General features: G+C 39.5%; 1 protein-coding gene across 5 annotated transcripts in view; it reads right to left on the bottom strand.

Moving 5' to 3' along the window:
* The window catches only part of RAD52 (RAD52 homolog, DNA repair protein), a 30,483-nt gene extending 11,039 nt beyond the window's left edge, over positions 1-19,444 (bottom strand). Inside the window, exons 1-7 of one of the 5 annotated variants that reach the window (XM_019711273.2) lie at positions 19,310-19,444; positions 9,652-9,756; positions 8,440-8,541; positions 7,777-7,870; positions 7,531-7,598; positions 5,702-5,820; positions 4,736-4,811 (exon numbers count right to left, since the gene is read on the bottom strand). In XM_019711273.2, coding sequence (XP_019566832.2) covers positions 4,736-4,811; positions 5,702-5,820; positions 7,531-7,598; positions 7,777-7,870; positions 8,440-8,541; positions 9,652-9,744 — 552 coding nt within the window. In that variant the 5' untranslated portion in view covers positions 9,745-9,756; positions 19,310-19,444. Of the gene's footprint in view, positions 1-4,735; positions 4,812-5,701; positions 5,821-7,530; positions 7,599-7,776; positions 7,871-8,439; positions 8,542-9,651; positions 9,757-11,050; positions 11,368-19,309 lie in introns of those variants that run through there. The other 4 variants (XM_019711274.2, XM_074325199.1, XM_074325198.1 and 1 more) reach the window with 4 other exon arrangements.
* Positions 19,445-19,517: the final 73 nt, after the last annotated feature.

Genomic DNA, 19,517 nt, shown 5'->3' with positions numbered 1-19,517 from the left:
GCACAGCACCTTGAGCTGGGCTGCCGCTGAGCTCCCAGATGACTCAGGATCAGTTGGTTGGAGCGCGTCCTCTCAACCACAAGGTTGCTGGTTAGACTCCCTCAAGGGATGGTGGGCTGCGCCCCCTGCAACTGGCAACAGCAACTAGACCTGGAGCTGAGTTGCGCCCTCCACGGCTGGCATTGGGAGGACAACAACTTGACTTGGAAAAAGTCCTGGAAGTACACACTGTTCCCCAATCAAGTCCTGTTCCCCTTCCCCAATAAAATCTTTAAAATAAATAAATAAATAAAAGTTCTCCAGTAAAGGTAAATACATGTACAAATATAGTAACCTATATTATTTTGATTTTGGTGTACAGAATTTAAACAAAAAACCATTAAAACTACACAAGGAACATAGAATTTAAATTTAAAAACCATTAAAACTTTATTAACTATAAATCTATGTTAGTGGGTATACAATATATAAAGATGTCATTTGTAGTATCAATAACATAAAGTGGGGTGGGGTGAAGTTGTAAAGGACTAGAGTTTTTGTATGCAATTGAAGTTATGAGCTTAAAAGAGAATGCCATGACTTTAAGATGTTTTACATACATAATTGCAGTGGTAACCACTAAGAAAATATCTGTACAATATACACAAAAGGAAATGAAGAGGCAATCTAATCATGTCACTATCAAAATATCCCCAAAACACAAAGAAAGGAAAAGGGAAAGGAATAAGAAATAAGCTGAAAGACATATAGAAAACAATGAACAAAATGGCAATAATAAGCCCTATCAATAATTCTTTAAATATAAATGGATTAAATTCCCCAATCAGAAATAAATGGCTGGGTGAATTAAAAAAAAAAAAAGATACAACTGTATGCTTTCTACAAGAGACTCACTTTAGATCTAAAGACACACATAGGCTTAAGATAGAAAGACAGAAAAAGATATGCCATGTTTTCTGGGTGGTGAACACACAATGTGAGATACAGACAATGTATTACAGAATTGTACTCCTGAAGTCTATGTAACTTTACTAACAATTGTCACCCCAATAAACTTTAATTAAAAAAAAAAAAAAAAGGATATGCCATGCAAATGAAAACCAAGAGAGCAGGAGAAGGCTATACTAATATCAGACAAAATAGACTTTAGGTCAAAAACTATTACAAGAGACAAAAAAGAACACTATATAATGATAAAAGAGTCAATTACTCAAAAAGATACAATAATTCTAAATATTTATATACCAAATACCAGAGCTCCTAAATTTATAAAGCAAAATATGACAGAATGGAAGACAGACATACATAGCAACACAATAGGAGACTTCAACACCCTACTTTCAATAATGGGTAGAACAACCAGACAGCAGATCAATAAGGAAATAGAGGATCTGAACACTATTATAGCAACTGGCTCTAACAGACATTTATGGTATACTACTCCATCCAACAGCAGTAGAATACACACTCTTCTCAAGTACACATGGAACATTCTTCAGGACAGACCACAGATTAGGCTACAAAACAAGTCTTAACAAATTTAATATACATATATATATACACAAATAACACATATATATTAAATTTGTTAAGACTTCTGATACTATCTACAGTTTCAGGGATCTACTTAGGGTCTTGGAATGTATCCTCCACGGATAAGGGGAACTAGAAAACTATAGATGAATATTCCTGATGAATACTGATGCAAAAATCCTCAACAAAATACTAGCACACTGAATTCAACAGCACATTAAAAGGATTATACACTATGACCACGTGTGATTTGTTCCTGGATGCAAGGACAGTTCAACATCCACAAATCAATCAATGTGATACACCACATTAACAGAAAGAAGGACAAAAACTACACATTCATCTCAATTGATCCAGAAAAAGCATTTGCCAATATGCAATACCTTTTCATGGTGAAAACATTCAACAAACTAGGAATAGAAGAAAACTACCTCAACAAAATAAAGGCCATATATGAAAAGCCTACAGCTAACCTCATACTCGATGGTGAAAGATGGAAAGCTATTCCTGTAAGATCACTTTCACTACTTTTATTCAATATAATGGAAAGTCCTAGCCAGAGCAATTAGGCAACAAAAAGAAATAAAAGGAATCCAGTTTCTAAAAGAAGTAAAATTATCTCTGGTCACAGGTGATAAGATCTCACATGTAGAAAACCCTAAAGACTTCACATGCACATGCACGCGCACGCGCGTGCGCACACACACACACACACACAGAACTAATAAATTTAGCAAATTTGCAGTAAACAAAATTGACACATGAAAATCAGTTGTGTCTCTATACACTAATAATAAACAATAGGAAAAGAAAACTAAGAAAAAAATTCTACTTACAATAGCATCAAGAAGAATAAGATAACTTATGAATAACCCTAACCAAGAAGGTGCAAGACTTGTATACTGAAAACTACAAAAAATTGCTAAAAGAAATTAAAAGTCACAATAAATGGAAAGACATCCATGTTCATGCATTGGAAGACTTAATATTAAGAAGTCCATACTACCAAAATGATCTACAGATTTAACACAATTCCTATCAAAATTCCAATGACATTTTTTGCATAAATAAAAAACTCATCCTAAAATTCATATTAATCTCAAGGGACCTCAAATAGTAAAAATACTTTTGAAAAAGAAGAACAAAGTTGGAGGATTCACACCACTTGTTGGAGGATAACACAAAGCTACAGTAATCAAAATGGTATGGTATTGCCAGAAAGACAGACATACAAACCAATGGAACAGAGCCCAGAAATAAACCCTTGCGTATATGATCAAATGATCTTCAACATGTGTGCCAAGACCACTCCATGGAGAAAGGAGATTCTCTTCAACAAGTGAGGCTGGGTAAACTTGAAATCCACATGCAAAAGAATGAAGTTAGACCCCTAACTTGCCTCACATACAAAAATAAATTCAAGATAGATTAAGACCTAAACTTAAGACCCCAAACTCTACAAGAAAACATAGGGAAAAACTTCATGACATTGGATTTGGCAATGAATTCTTGGATATGACACTAAAAACACAGGCAACAAAAGCAAAAATAGACAAATGGGACTACATTAAACTTAAAAACGTAAAAGGTGACCAATTTCTGATAAGGGGTGACCAATTTCTGATAAGAATATATAAAAAACAACTACTACAAATCAACAACAAAAGATCAAATAGCCCAAATAAAAATGGGTAAGGAACTTGAATAGACATTTCTCCTAAGATCAGAGACAAATGGCCAACAAGCATGTGAAAAGATCACTAATCATCAGAGAAATGCAGATCAAAAGCACAATAAGATATCACCTCACACCCATCAGGAAAGCTACTTTCAAAAGAAATAGAAAATAACACGTGTTGGAAGTGGAGAAACTGAAACCCTTGTACACTGTTGAACTGCAAAACAATATAGCCACTACAGAAAACAGTATTAAAGTTTCTCAAAAAATAAAAAAATAACTACCATATGATCCAGCAACCCCCCTTCTGAATATATATCCAAAATAATTGAAAGCAGGGTCCTGAGGTATTTGCACACCCATGTTCATAACAGCCAAAAGACAGAAGCAACCCCAAAATATGCTACTATGTACAAACAAAGGAATATTATTCAGCCTTAAAAAGGAAGTAAATTCTGGCACATGCCACAACATAGATGAACCTTGAGGTCATTATGCTAAATGAAGTAAGTGAGTCACAAAAGGACAAAAACTGTATGATTCCACTTATATGAGGTCTAAAGTAGTCAAATCATAGAAAGAGAAGGTAGAATGGTGGTTACCAGGGGCCAGAAGGGTTTAGGAAAGGGGAATTGTTTTATGGGTGTACAGTTGTAGTATTACAAGATAAAAAAGTTCTAGAGATCTGTTACACTACTGAACTGTACAATTAAAAATGGTTAAAATGGTAAATTCTTTTGTTTTTGTTCTTTTTTTCCTAAAAATGGAAAATTTTATGTTACATGTCTTTTACAATAATAAAAGAAAAAACTGTAATATTCCTTGTAAACACAGATGCAAAAATCTTTAACAAAAATATTATCAAACTGAGTCCAACAATGTATAAAAAGGATTTTAAAAAAGAAAATAAATGGAGTTTTGGCAGATGCCAATTCACACATATCTGTATTAGGGGCTCCACAAGAAAAAGAACCCCTCACGTCCAGGAGGGAATGTGCCCTAGGTGGCAGCACTGCAGGGACCTCAGAGAATGCCAGCGAGGAGCCCTGCAGAGCCTGACAGCCCAGGCCAAGTGTGAGTCCGGGGATGCTGAGCTGCAGACCCCATTCTCCAAAGGCAAACGCTCAGATAGTGGGACAGGCATTGACAGAAACAGGGGGATCCAAACCTGAAAGACGCCAGAGCTAAGGAAAAGCAAGAAGGCTGAACAGGGCAGATTCTGAGTATTTCTAGGAAATGACATGGGTGCTACAGAGGGCTCGGCATTCCTTGGGAGGCGTCACAGACCATGCCAAGCACGTTTCTCTCTATATACAAGTAACAAACTCTCTAGGCTTCAATTTCTTCTGTAAAATAAGGTGGTTAGTCCCTCTAGCTCTGATAGTCCAAGAAGCCTGAACGTATTCCAGACCCTCTAACGAACCCAGTCTTCACTTCTCTCTTGATTCCCAGATACTCAACCCATGACAGAGAATTAGTTATATCTTTACTGCAATGCATTCCATTCATCAGTTTCTAACATACCTGGCGTGGAAGCTTATTCAGTGACCTCAGATAGTCTTTATCCAGAATACAATTTCCAAGTGCATTTCCAAAGCTCCTAAGGGTGAGGGAAAAAAGTGAAACAGTTGCGAATTGGTCCATGTAAATATCAACGGACAGAGTGACAACTAGATTCGAGTTGCTTCTCAACTGCAGCAGAGGAAATGGACCCCAATACACATTCAAAACTGTTTACTGAGCACCTGCCATATTCCTGCACTGTATTGGGTTGTGATGATATGGCCTAACAGTCACAAATCCCCATCTGTAAGGAGAGGCAACGAGTGTGAAAAGACTAAGAAACCGTTCACAAAACCCCATTAGCTCATCCCGACATGGACAGAAAATTCCAGAACAGAGACTTTGTCGGAGGGCTGCTCCAATTCCCCACTAACAGCACACACTTCGGGGCGCAATCCCCCAGGACTCACGTTCTGTACTTGGGGAAATACGCACTCCATCACAGGCTATGGTATTGTAAATTTTTGGTGCATGTTTATATATGTATTTTTCTGGTGATTCAATTCACTTCAATTCTCACAGGTATCTATGACCTCAAAAAAGGTTAAAAATCCTGCTACATGTAACCAATTTTCATATACACAATGAAGAGGTGTTTAGGTGTATTAATGAGAACGAGGAAGCTATCTATGTGCTCATGTGGAAACGCCTCCAAGATGCATTACTGAGTAGAGAAGTTGGGAGTGCAAAATCAAGTACAGAATAGAGAACATAGTGTTCCACCACTTATTCCCAGAATGGGGAGACCTAACCATAAGGAAGCACTGGGAAAACACAAGACAGTAGGAAAACAGGGCAGACAGGCGAGGGTGGGAGTGAGACACGTTCTTTGATTTTTGAACCAGGTGAGTGTATTTTCAAAAAAGCCCACGTTGCTCTGAGACAAGCACTGAATGAAGGCGGTTAGGCTCCAACCCTTATGCTCACCTCAGTGCTCGCTTTAGCCCGTCTGTCACTGCCTCCTTCCTGGCCTTCTCCAAAGACAAGGCTTTGGACTTGAGTCCCTCACTCACACCATAGCCCACGTCTTCATGGTATGAACCATCCTGGGGGCAGAAAAGGAGTTCAAGTCTCACGTAAGAAGTTGCAGTTGTGTCCCTGTTTCCACAGCTCTTCTTTTCCTCAAGCAGCAGTGTTCAAACTGGGCACACAGAACCCAGGGGTCCTGCTACAGGGCACATGAGCACCGAGAATTTAAGAGAATCAACCCCCAGTGCTATTTCCTAGACCTGATCCGCCTGGAAATGTGACTTTGGTCAAAATGCCAAGACAACTCTCCTTTCCCACTTCCTCTTCTACATAAAAAATGCATTGGGACAGCTGGTTTGCTCAGTTGGTTAGAGCATGGTGCTCTTAACAAGGTTGCTGGTTCGATTCCCCCCATGGGCCACTGTGAGCTGCACTCTCCACAACTAGGTTGAAACAACTACTTGACTTGGAGCTGATGGGTCCTGGAAAGCCATGCTTAAATAAAAGTTTAAAAAAAAACCAAAAAACAAAAAATGCACATACCCAACCCACCCCAAATCCCACTACGGTGCATTACCCAAAGGTATAAAAACCTCTGGGACACCAAATAAAGGAAAATTTGAAATATTGTATTTAACAGACACTAATGATTGGACAGCAAATCCTTTCACAAGTCAGGTGGTATCGATTTCTTGGCTTTCACCAACAGTGAAGGTGGAGCTGATCAAGTTGATAGCTTATAGAGAACTGAATATAATTTTTGATGATAGCACTCTATGATTTTTGAAAAGCATTCAAAGCATTGAACGACTCTATGATATAACTCTATAATGTAAAACGTTCCATTCCCAGTTTATTTACCTGAATAAGGTTATAAAAATTAAAATTCACAATAGAATTAACGCTAAATGTTCTGTCTAGGAATAAGTAATATCAAACTATAGATATATAAACTAACTGGAAAAAACAACAGCTTTATCCATCTCATTAAGAAATGTACTTTCCATAAAATTTTATTTTTATTAAGTATAAAAATTCTGATGTAGTTTTATTGTCTCATCCACATAAACACAATTGACTGATCAATTGTGTGTTAATAATACCTGTAACAGTAACTCAATCCAGAAGAAACTTTTTATTATTTAGAGCCTTGAAGTCACTGGAAATTTACAAAAAAAAAAATTTAATGTTTTACATACATACATACACACACACTCACACATGCAGAGAAATATAAGATTATTAATAAAAGATTTCAATGATAAATATGTGTTATACTAGGATAAAACCCAATAGATAAATAGAATGGAACTATGAGTTCAAGAAGAAACAATGTAAAATTTCTTTTTTTTTCATTTCTATTTCTGGTAAAATTTCTTATAATTAATGAATAGCTTGCTTTAAAAAAATTGTTTGCTCATGTATTTTTTTAAATGGATGACAATATTTAATCCTTTATGATATTTAGAATCATGTTACAGTTTTAAAAAGATAGGACAGATTTATTTTAGAATGTCAAATTTTATAATATCCCTAAAAATATATTTATGTTGAAAACTTTTAAGTGTCAATTTTAAAATGTGCAGAGAACAAGAGTTTTTCAAATTTCCTTTAGGGGGCACACGAGTAAGAATGACTACCACCATCCTGAGAACACTGGCTGAGACACAGCCCTGGGCCCAGCTCTCCGGCTGGGTTGTGCCACAGCGCACAGACCTCCCTACCTGCGCCTTCCCTCTCACCGGCCTCTCATTCTGGAGGCAGCAGGTTTATTCCATCACCCTCACCTTCAGCTGGACTCTCACAAACGCACAGACTCCCACGTAGAACTTGCCATTGTTAAGGTCCACAAAATCTAGGGGCAGGAGAGAAATCCAGCAGAAGATTTTGATCCCTGTACCTCACCCAGATTCTTCCTGCTGGCAGCCAAACACAGCTACCCCACATCCTCACCCACAAACTACTCATAGCAGAAATTGGACAATGCCAAGTAAGGGAAATGAGAAGTCACCACTGCCAGGAAACACACTCACCCACATTCTGCTGAGTGATAGAGTGGGCCCAGCCGTTGTAACCAAACATCTCATTGGCCAGATTAATTACCCTGTGACCCTCAATGTAACACACCTGGAAAAAACATTAAAGAAAACAAAACTCGTTAAAATTTCTTGCCATACTTACATGTAGATCAAAATTAATTTATTCCTTACTAGCTTATTTGACAAAACTGCCCTTCAATATTCCAGGGAAATTCTCAGTGAACCTATTTCAAAGATCCTTCCTGAAGGAGCCAGTTAGAACAAATGTTCTATCTGGAGGGATTAGACTCAATGGGGAAAGATATTCACTCGCTTAGCAGTTTCCAAGAAAGTACACATCTCAGGTTGACATACATTATAGGAGACCAAAAACATACACAAAAGTTAAAACTAGAAGCAAATGGCAAGAAACCCATTTTTAAAAGATTGTGCAGAAATCCTATGATGGCAGCTATGTAAGTCTCAAGACAGTGCTTGGATCACTTCAGATGACAATGAAGGCTGGAACCCAATCCCTCCCAAAGACACTAGGAAACATCTGGCAACAGTGAACAAGAGATCTCCTGTGTCCATGAGGACCCAGAGAGGGAGTTGGCAAGGCCATCTGAGAAATCGGCCACATGGGCACCCACTACGCAGGTACATAAACTCTCCTACCTTCTGGCCGCCTCCAGCCATGCGGCTGCTTATGTACTCCGGGCCCAGCCTTCGCCTCAGAGCATTCTGGATGGCCTGGTACTCCTCGGCTGCATACTGGTACTACAAGCAAAAAGAGAAAATGAAATCGACATTTCCACCATGCTTTTACATCAGCGAATCTCCAACACTATGGTCTCCACACCCTTTTCCACTCTCAGAAAGTACTGAGGACCCTAAGAGCTTTTGTTTACGTGGGTTATAGCTATCAACATTAGGAACTAAAACCGAGGAACTTCTCACACACTCCACTAGTCACCAGACACTAGTATCAGCACGGGCCGTGCAGTCTCTGGAAAACGCCACCATTCACTCGCGAGAGAATGACATTGAAAAAAGCTGTAGTATTTTCGTATTAGTATGAAAGTAATGTTGACCTCATGGACTCTGAAAAGGTCTCGTGGAACCCCAGGGGTCACTGGACCACATTTTGAGGACACTGCTTTAGATATTACCACCATCCTTACAAAACTTTCTCCAGCCAGAACTGGGAAACAAACCCCACCTCCACGTCTGCCTATGACAGTTACGCAGGTAAGGGAGTAGGCGAGAGAAAACATGACAGGGACTCTTCCTTCCACTGTCCTCTCCAAAGCTGTGCACCTCTTCTCCAAATGAACAACTGCCCATCTTACACAGATAAATGTACCACTACTTGTTTGGATTTTTGTCCCCTTGATAGTTTTCCCCTGCCCCCTTTAAGTGAAATAAATACTCACAAATAGATCTTTGGTAAAGACAAAGACAGAATTTGGGTGGACAAAGCAAGAACCTCTTTTATATGCACAAGATAGCTCCACAAAGAATACGACACCAGAAACTTTGGATGCCTCCAAGAGAGAGAACTAGGTGAAAGGCGGGCGGGCGGGAGTGATAGGGAAATAGTGAGATTGTTTACATGTGGTCTTTGCTTCATTCTGAATGCTATGTCATATGAGTATGTAATCTATTCAGAAACTAAAAAGAATTTAAAGCTGAATTCCTATTACTCTTAGTCTTGATGCTAAAGGTCCTAAATGCCCTGAGAGTTCATCAAAGACTCCCAAATAATGCAACTACAGGAAAAACCAGCAACAATAAATAGCTGACACGTGTACATGACAGGCTCTACAAATTGCTTCCTCATATGTTTTTCACTTAACCTCATTCTTTAGCTGTGGAAAAACCAGTTACCTGTCCAAAGCATAATACAGAGTTGCCACTGGCAGCAGAAGGATGGCTGTCACGGCTTCCAAGAATTGCTTCCTCAGTCCCAGACACGTTCATTCTGGTTGACCTCTACACAAACAGAAGATTAAAAAAAGATGTCAAAAAAAGCTATGGTCCAAACGTCTACTAAAAATCAGATAAAGCACTGCCCCAATCAAGGGACTAAGTTCCTCAGTGCTTAGCTTACTGCTCTCCCTTCCTTTCTAAAACTGTTCATATTTTCCTATTATAAAAGTAAAGTGTCTTTATTGTAGAAAGCTTATATCGAAAAATACGGGCTGAAATGAAATTTGGCTGGATCCCTACCAGCAAGAGACAGCTGTTGTGTTTTTTTATGTGATTGTGTTTGTGTATGTGTTTTATGTGTATGTATGTGCATATCTGTTAAACACAAGTAGAATCCAAATGTATCAGGCATATCTCAAGCTGCACCTCAAGTCTTCTTGGTGTTAGCAGTGTCTGAGGTCCCTGACCTCTTTTCTCCAACCCGGCTACCATCAGGCAGACCAGATGTGCATGGGCTCTAACCAACGGCATATAGGCATAACCCATGATCCCTACTCCTGCTCATGCGGGCGCCTCTCACCTCCCACCCTTGGCTTCCCTCTTGACTTTGAGGTGTGAGAACCTGTGGGACCCACTTGCTGCCCACACATACACAACCTGGAAGTTCTGGGGAGTCAATGTACTACAGGGCAAAGCTTTTACCAATGAGATACAGAAGGTGAGGGGCAAATCTTCTTCCTTCCTTTGGGTGGACTGTCCTGGGATATGGTACTTTAGACATCCACCTGGGAGACGGCTTTAGAAAATCAAGCAGTCAGATGGACTTGTTACCAAGGAAGGGGTGGCCAGCCTGGAAATGTACCCTTGAACTGACTTAATCTTCCATGTCTCCTTGATCCTCTTTCCCCTCACTTCTGCTTCCTGGAATTACACTTCCTGAAAAATAAGCACATGAGCCTTTGCCTCAAACTCCAGGTTCGGGGATACCCAGGTAGAGCAGACACTATGGGTGCTCTGCCAGTTATGCCTTCAGCTCTTACCACAATAGTGCACCCTGGCCTAACTTCCAAATGCCAACATCTAGGGGTGGACGGTTGGTTCAGTTGGTTAGAGTGCGGTGCTAATAACACCAAGGTTCCCAGTTCAATCCCCACATGGGCCACTGTGAGCTGTGCCCTCCTTTAAAAAAAAAGGAAAATGCCAACATCTGCATTTCTTTACCTGAAGGCTTCCTTTGGCACCCAGGGCCCACTGTGCACCTTTTTATGAAAAGCTAGAAGCCCAGAAAATTGATGCCCCTAGGGGCAGCCCTCAGTGACTGACAGGAGTTGGTGTGTAAAGACCCTAGATTTCTTACCTGTTCTGTGAGGTAACGCTGAGCCAGGCATTCTGCTCTGGCTCCAGAGCTCCCCAGCGGAGTTTGGTTGCCTGCCAGTGGTAGGCAACTGGCTTGACAACGCACCCTTCATTAAATGTCTTTTCTTTCCCATCTCACATCCCCTCTCCTCTACCAGTATGTCCTGGGGTCATCTCCTAAATAAACTACGTGCACTTGGAGGAAATATGCAGTGGGGGGCGGAGGGGGGGGAGAAGATATCTTTACAATGGAGAAATCTGGTAGATAACAACCTCAAACAAATAATCAAACATAATGTCACCAATAACAGTCACATCATGTGCTTCCTGATGTATGCACTGAGAAGGTCATAACATCACTTAAGTAGTATTTCTACCAATCTAATCATGATTCTAATTATACAGAAATAATCAGACAAGTTCAAATCTACAAGGCCCTGACTCTTCAAAAATGTCAATGTCTCAGGGGGGACTGGATGGCTCAGTTGGGTAGAGCCCGAGCTCTCAACAACAACGTTGCCAGTTCAATTCCCCATGGGATGGTGGGCTGCGCCCCCTTCAACTAAAGATTGAAAATGGTGACTGGACTTGGAGCTGAGCTGTGCCCTCTACAACTAGATTGAAGGACAACGACTTAGAGCTGATGGGCCCTGGAGAAACACACTGTTCCCCAATATTCCCCAATAAAATTACAAAAAAAAAGGTTAAAAACAATGTCAATGTCTCAAAAAATAAAACGAAGTAAAACAAAATGGCTAGTGAACTTTTCTAGATTAAAGAAGACTAAAGAGACACAACAACTAAAAGGCACTGTGTGATCCTTGATAGGATTTTAGATTTAAAAAAAAAAGCTATAAAGGACATTATATGAACAATGGGGAAATCTGATGATAGACTGCATATTAGATGCTGGTATTTTATTGCTGTTAAATTTACTGAGTGTGATAATTATATCATGGTTATGTAGGAAAATGATCTTTTTACTAGGAGATATATGATAAAGTAGTAGAGTAAGTTGGCATGTTTCTGCAACTTACTCTCAAATTATTCAATAAAATATGAATTGCGTGCAAGAGCACACATGTGCAAAAAGAGGGAAAGAAAAAGATAAAGCAAAGTAACAAATGTATGAATCTAGGTAGAGTATATATGTATTTATTATATAACTTTCCTGAAGGCTTCAACTTTTTCAAAATAAAATGTTAGGGGTAGCTGGTTAGCTCATTTGGTTAGAGCGTGGTGTTGATAACAAACACCAAGGTTGCCGGTTCGATCCCCACATGGGCCACTGTGAGCTACACTCTCCTTAAATAAATAAATAAATAAATAAATAAATAAATAAATAAATAAATAAATAAATGTTAGGAAAGACTTCCTGATATCCAAGGTTATAGCAGCTACAGAAAACCAAATATCCTAATACATCCTCCAAAATCTATACAGACCAACAAGAAGAACAAGTAAAACCACAAATATCCCATATTTTCTAACATAATTAGAAAACTGAAAATACTACAAGCTTTAAATTGCCTAGAAGTAGAAAAAGTAAACATCAGTTTCTAGAAACTGTCATCCAATCTCTTTAAGGAGAGAGCAAGGTGGGACCCAGATGGGAAGGGAAATGCATAGAAGAGGGAATAGGAGGATGGCAAGCCTAAGTGGAACTAAAATCACCGCCTGGAAAAAGAAACCTACGTATGAAGATACTGACAAAGAGTTCTGGTAGACCAGAGTAGTCTAGGAAAAAAAGGAGAGACAAGTAAGTGTATGCAGAACTCAATGAGGCAGTCTTGGAGAATCAATATCCTCTAAAACTGTTCTCTGAAGGGCAAAAGAGGGAAACTTTAGGATCCAAACTTAGGATTCAAGAGACAACCTAAAATTCTAAGGACATACAACCATCCCCCCAAAAAAGTCTTCTAATAAAGAAGCCATATTCACTATACTTACAAAGTAACAGGAACTACTTTTGAACCAAGAAGCTCAGAAATCATCCCAACTGTCAATCCTGTTCACAAAATGCAAAGTTACACATAAAAAAAATCCAGTGAACTCAAAGATAGTTCAATAGAAATTATACAATCCAAAGAAAGGGGGGGAGATTGAAAATAATAAAAGAGCCTCAGGGTTCTGCGGGCTCTTAATATCAAAATGACTAACACGCATACAATTGAGGTCCCAAAAGAGGTTAAAGAGAATGGGAAAAAATATTTTAAAAAATAATGACTCAAAATTTCCCAAATTGGGTGACTGACATAAATGTATACATTTAAGAATGCTCAGTAAACCTCAAAGCAGGATAAATACAAAGAAAATCACACCTAAACACACCAGAAGCAAACTGCTAAAAACCAAAAGAAGAGAAAACCTTGAAAGCAATCAGAGAAAAATGGCACATTATGTACAGAGTAACAATACAAATGATGGCTCCATCTTACAATAGAGTTAAAAAAAAACATAGGAGTAAATTTAACAAAAGATGTGCAAGACGCTGCACTGAAAACAAACCAGTAGTAAAATAAAGAAGACCTAAATAAAAAGGGAGATGTACCATGTTCATATATTTGAAGACAATACAGTTAAGATGTTAATTTTTCCGAAATTAATCTAAAGATTTAGTGCCATCCCAATCATAAGCCTACCAATCTTTTTTTGAAGAAACTGATGACTCTAATATTTACATGGAAAATGCAAAGGATCTAAATTATCCGAATCAACCTTGAAAAACAACAACAAAGTTGCTGACCTACACTACATGACGTCAAGACTTACTATTAGGTTGGTGCAAAAGTAATTGCAGTTTTTGCAATTGTTTTTAAACTTTTAATCCACAATTACTTTTGCACCAACCTAAGATAAAGCTACAGTAATACAACAGTGTGGTACTGACATAGGATTGATCAATGGAACAGAAAGAGACTCTAGAAATCAACTGACATTTTATACAGTCATCTGAATTTCAATAAAGGTAACAATGCAATACAATGGCATTTTCAACAAATGATGCTGGAACAACTGGATATCTATATGGGAAAAAATTAGTATTTTTCGCAAAATATTATTTATACCATTCACAAAAACTAGAGATGGCTCATGGACCTAAATATAAAAGCAAAAACTATAAAATATCTAGAAGAAAATATAGAAGTATATCTTCACAACTTGGAGGTGGCCAAAATTTCTTACTACTCAGAAAGCAATAACTATAAAAGAAAAATAATGACTACATGAAAATGTAAAACTTTGCTTATCAAAAATAACTGTAGGAAAATGACTAGGCAACCACAAAGGACTGATATCCAGGATATAAAAAGGATATATAAAGAACTCATACACTCAATAATAAAAAGACAAATAACCCAATTTTAAATGAGCAAAAGATTTGAACAGGCATTTCACAAAGGAAGATATACAAATGTTAATAAGCACAGGAAAATGATGTATGCTCAACATCATTATAATCAAGAACTAAAATTAAAATCATAATGACATACTGCTCTACACCCACCAGAATGGCTAAAAATAAAGACTGACAACACCACAAGTTGGCAAGGATGTGAAGCAATTAGGATGCTCATACACTGTTGGCAGGAAACGGTGATAAAACTATTCAGCTATAAATACAAGCTATAAACACAATAACTTGAAGATGGAGCCATAGGTCCAGAGGGTAGAGCAGCAGGCCACAGAGCATTAGTCCCTGGCCTTGAACCCTAACGCTTCTTTACATACCTTGGATACCAGCCCTTTGTAAGATAGGTGTCAGTGCTTGCCCTTTCATTTTCTTAAGTTGTCTTTGATGAGAAGTTTTAAATTTTAATGTAATCCCATTTACCTTTTTTTTTTTTTTAAGGTGGTTACTGCTTTCTGAGTCTTGTCTAAGAAACCTTTTGCACAACCCTAGGCCATAAAGATATTCTGTATTTTCTTCTAAAAGCTTCATATTTTATAATTTTGGAAATAGATTTGATAATTTCTTTAGAAATTAAATACACATCTGCCATGTGACCCAAAAATTATTCTGATAGGTATTTTCCCTGAGAAATAAAAACAACATATAACCAAAAAAGACTTGTGGGGAGGTAAGGGGAAAGAACTTGAACTAGGGTAGTGGCTGTAAGCAAGAAATAGATGAATTCAAGAGATATTAGAAAGGTAAACAAGACTGCAATACAATTTTATTCTTATCCATTTCATTATAACCTAAAAGCATTTCTAATTATATGTGGAGGGAGGAAGAAAGGAGTATGAGGGAATGAGGCATGTTATATAAAGAAATTTTCTTCTTTTGTCTGATCTCTTCTCATCTTTATTAAAGAGGGGAGAGGGCATAGTCACGAAGGGTAACAGAAGCCACCTTTAAAAGTTTAGAACTCTAGTTTGTAAACCATGGGGGAGCAACAGAAATTTTAAGCTGAGAGTGATAAGATTATACGTATGCCTCAGAAAGCTCTGTCAACAGCGAATAACTGAGAGATCAGCTAGGAGGCTATATTACAACAGTCCAGGGAGGAAATGATAACAGCTTAACTAAGATCATGGAAATGTAGAGAAAAGATGGACTCTGGATGTGTATTACGGAGACAGAACTGACAGGACTCTGACGGCTGAGGTTCTGACTGTGAAGATCAAAAACAGCAGGACTGCAGATCAAGGTGTTTTTACATTTTCTTTTATGTATATGCTGCTATAATTTTTGCGATACTTTCAAAAAAAAATTCAGTAATAGAACAAAAACTTTAAGTAAAAAGAAGGAAATAGATCTTAAAATGTCATCTCCTCTTTGAAGCCACATGAAACTCACTACACTCTAAGCAAAATTAATCCTATGTTCCCATAGCATTTTAGACACGTCAAAGCACATATCACACATAATCCCACCTCACCCATTCGAGAACAGAGGGGCCATGTACTAACTAAATCTCCAGCACTTAATCTAATCCCTACCAGCACATAGTATTAGGTCGGTGCAAAAGTAATTGCGGTTTTTGCAATTGTTTTTAACCTTTTAAACCGCAATAACTTTTGCACCAACTTAACATAAAGAATATTTTAGTTTTATTTTTAGCTTCTCTCCACTTCAAACTGCCACTATGGTATTAAAAAAGAAATACCTTGAGTGGAAAATGTTAAAAGTTATAGACATTAGGGGGCTGGCCCAGTGGCTCAGGCGGTTGGAGCTCCGTGCTTCTAACTCCAAAGGCTGCCGGTTCGATTCCCACATGGGCCAGTGGGCTCTCAACCACAAGGTTGCCAGTTTAATTCCTCGAGTCCTGCAAGGGATGGTGGACTCCATCCCCTGCAACTAAGATTGAACACGGCATCTTGAGCTGAGTTGCCTCTGGTATGGCTCAGTTGGTTGGAGCACAGGCTCTCAACCACAAGGCTGCCAGTTTGATTCCTCAACTCCCGCAAGGGATGGTGGGCAGCGCCCCCTGCAACTAAGATTGAATGTAGCACCTTGAGCTGAGCTGCCTCCCGGATGGCTCAGTTGGTTGGAGCACATCCTCTCAACCACAAGGTTGCCGGTTCGACTCCCGCAATGGATGGTGGGCTGTGCCCCCTGCCACTAGAAATGGCGACTGGCCCTGGAGCTGAGCCGTGCCCTCCACAACTAAGAATGAAAGGACAACAACTTGACTTGGAAAAATGCCTGGAAGTACACACTGTTCCCCAATAAAGTCCTGTTCCCCTACCCCAATAAAATCTTTAAAAAAATAAAAAAAGGTATAGAGATTAAAAAATATCCACACTAGGCTTTCTGCCTTAAATAATTAAATTGGTTATACAGTCAATTCTCGTTATTCCTGGTAGTTATGTTCTATAAAGTCAGTGTAAACCACTGATCCTAGGAGCAATACAGAGTCAGGTTCCTACAAGCCTATGGCCACAATATTTTCATTAACCAGTCAATACATAACCTTGTTTTATGTGTGTTTCTGTTTAAAGACACCTTATTATAATAATATACAGAGGGTGTCAAAAAAATGTATACACATTTTAAGAAAGAAAAAAACTGTATTAAAAATTGTAACACTCAGGGCGGCCAGTTGCTCAGTGGTTGGAGCACGGTGTTCATTATAACACTAAGGTCAGCAGTTGAAGTCCCACGTGGGCCAGTGAGCTGCGCCCTCCACAACTAGATCTAAAAACAACAACTTGGAGCTGAGCTGCACCCCCCCACACACACTAGACTGAAAAACGACTTGACATGGAGCTGATGGGCCCTGGAAAAACACACTGTTCCCCAATATCCCCCAATTTAAAAAAAAAAATTGTAATACTCAATATACACTGATAACAAAAGATGAATACAAGTCACATGTACACACTTTTTCACACCCCCAGTATATTGTTGATTCATTAACATTGAACTCAAGACTGAACAAAGCTTATCTATCTAAAAGAAGCTTGTCTTTATAAGGCACATTACAGCCTTTGCACTTAGAAACACCAGACAGCACTTCGGCACGATGCCTGGAGGCATTCTAAACAGTTTAATCTCTAACAAAAAGCACAAAATATGAAAAAAAACACACACAAAAAAAACGTGGCACTAAATATTCTGCAACAAGGGCATTCATTTACAGTACAGTATGAGAGCTGAAACAAGAAGGCAGAGTAGTGACTTGCTTAATCTCCACTGGGAACGGGTGTGTTGGGCAACTCAAAATTTCAGCACTCTGCACATCTGCAAAAGTACCCTGAGTACTGATTTGGGGGTTACAAAGAAATTTTAGGGAGCAGGTGAATTTGCAAATACAGACTCCACGAATAAAAGAATCTACTGTAGGTTTCTTTGTTTGTTTGTTTTTTGGTTTATTGGGGTTTCTTTAGGTGAAACCGCTTTCCCCCAGCTATCTCGGTTACATTTTAATACGCTCATCTCCAACTACACCCAGTTCATATCAAAAGACAACAGGTCATGGCATACATTACACAGTAGCATCTGATGAGAACTGCCCAGAAACATATCTCTCTGCTTGTTACCACAATTAGTGGTCTGATAAGTGCTGAATTGGGAATAGAAGACTTTAAAAAGTCAAACTTCCCTAAATGATACCAGACCTGAGGTTACTGAAATACCTGACCCCATCCCAGAGTTAAATTCTGCCTTTGAGAATTTAGTTTTTAAATGTTTGCGCCTCAGAGTTCTGTGGAGGAACAGACCTGAAAAGGTCTAGGAAGCTAGAGTCGAAAAAAAAACACAAAAAACAAATGCACATCAACTAATGGAGAAACAAAATGTGGGCTATCGGTACAACTGAATGTTGTTCTTCAGACATCAAAAGGAGTGAAGCACTGACACACACTATACTATGGATGAGCCTTGAAAACATTATACCGAGTGAAGTAAGCCAGACACAAGGGAAAATACCATATGATTGCACTTATGTGAAATATCTAGCGCTGGCCAAGTCATCAAGACAAAAAGTTAGGGGCATGGGGCGGTGGGGCGGCTCAGTGATCAGAGTGAAGTGCTCATAACACCAAGGGCCTGGTTAGATCCCCACATGGGCCAGTGAGCTGCGCCCTCCACAACTAGATTGAAAATGACTTGACATGGAGCTGATGGGTCCTGGAAAAACACACTGTTCCCCAATAATCCCCAGTAAAAATTTAAAAAGTTAGGGGCAGAGGGAAATAAAAAAGGGGTTTCATCTGGGGGTGATGAAAACGTCCTGGAATTAGATAATGGTGATGACTGCACCATCCTGTGACTATACTAAAAACCACTGAACTGTACATTTTAAAGGGATAAATTTAATCACAATGAATTGTATCTCAGGTTTTCAAAAACAGGTCTAGAAAGACTCTATGCGCAGCTAAACTGAGTGTCAAGTCCCTTTTAAACGGGTAATTCCTTCCCAACCGCAGCCACTTCTTCCAACTCCCTTCAGCTTTGACGCGAGGTTCAGCACCCTCTCCTCTTGTCAACAAGCAGCATTTGGTGGCCTCACGCCCGGGCAGGGCACCGCCACCGTTAACATTACGCATCCCGTGGGGTCCTAGTGTGTGTGCTACGTGTGCGACGCACGCTTCCCGGACCCCGCCCTACTAACCAAACTCTCAGGCAGTCCTGGCCCTGAATCTCTCCCGAACTAATTAATTGGTACAGGCCTCTGGACTCGGGAGCACTACGCAGAGACCCGCAGGAAGAACTCAACGGCCCACCCCGTGCTCTACTCAGACTCTGAACCACCCAGGTGCGCAACCCCGGCTGGAAGCGCCCACGGGACCGTCCTCTCTCCCCACTTACGCGCCTCCGGGAGCGCGCGGTGCACGCAGGGAGCTCCGTCCAGCCTAAACGCAAGGGGACGGGAGTTTAGATAGAGCCGCACAGAGGGAACTGGGCAGGAAGTGCAAGGCAACCCTGGGAAGAAGGTCCAAATAGGGGGCGGAAAGGGCGGGAGAAGGAGCCGTAAATCAAATCGGAAGGGGAGAAGTGCCGCAAAGCAATCTGCCGA

Source organism: Rhinolophus sinicus, linkage group LG02, assembly GCF_036562045.2.
Source record: "Rhinolophus sinicus isolate RSC01 linkage group LG02, ASM3656204v1, whole genome shotgun sequence".
NCBI classification, from domain to species: Eukaryota; Metazoa; Chordata; class Mammalia; order Chiroptera; family Rhinolophidae; genus Rhinolophus; species Rhinolophus sinicus.
This window is presented reverse-complemented; position numbering and strand designations above follow the sequence as displayed.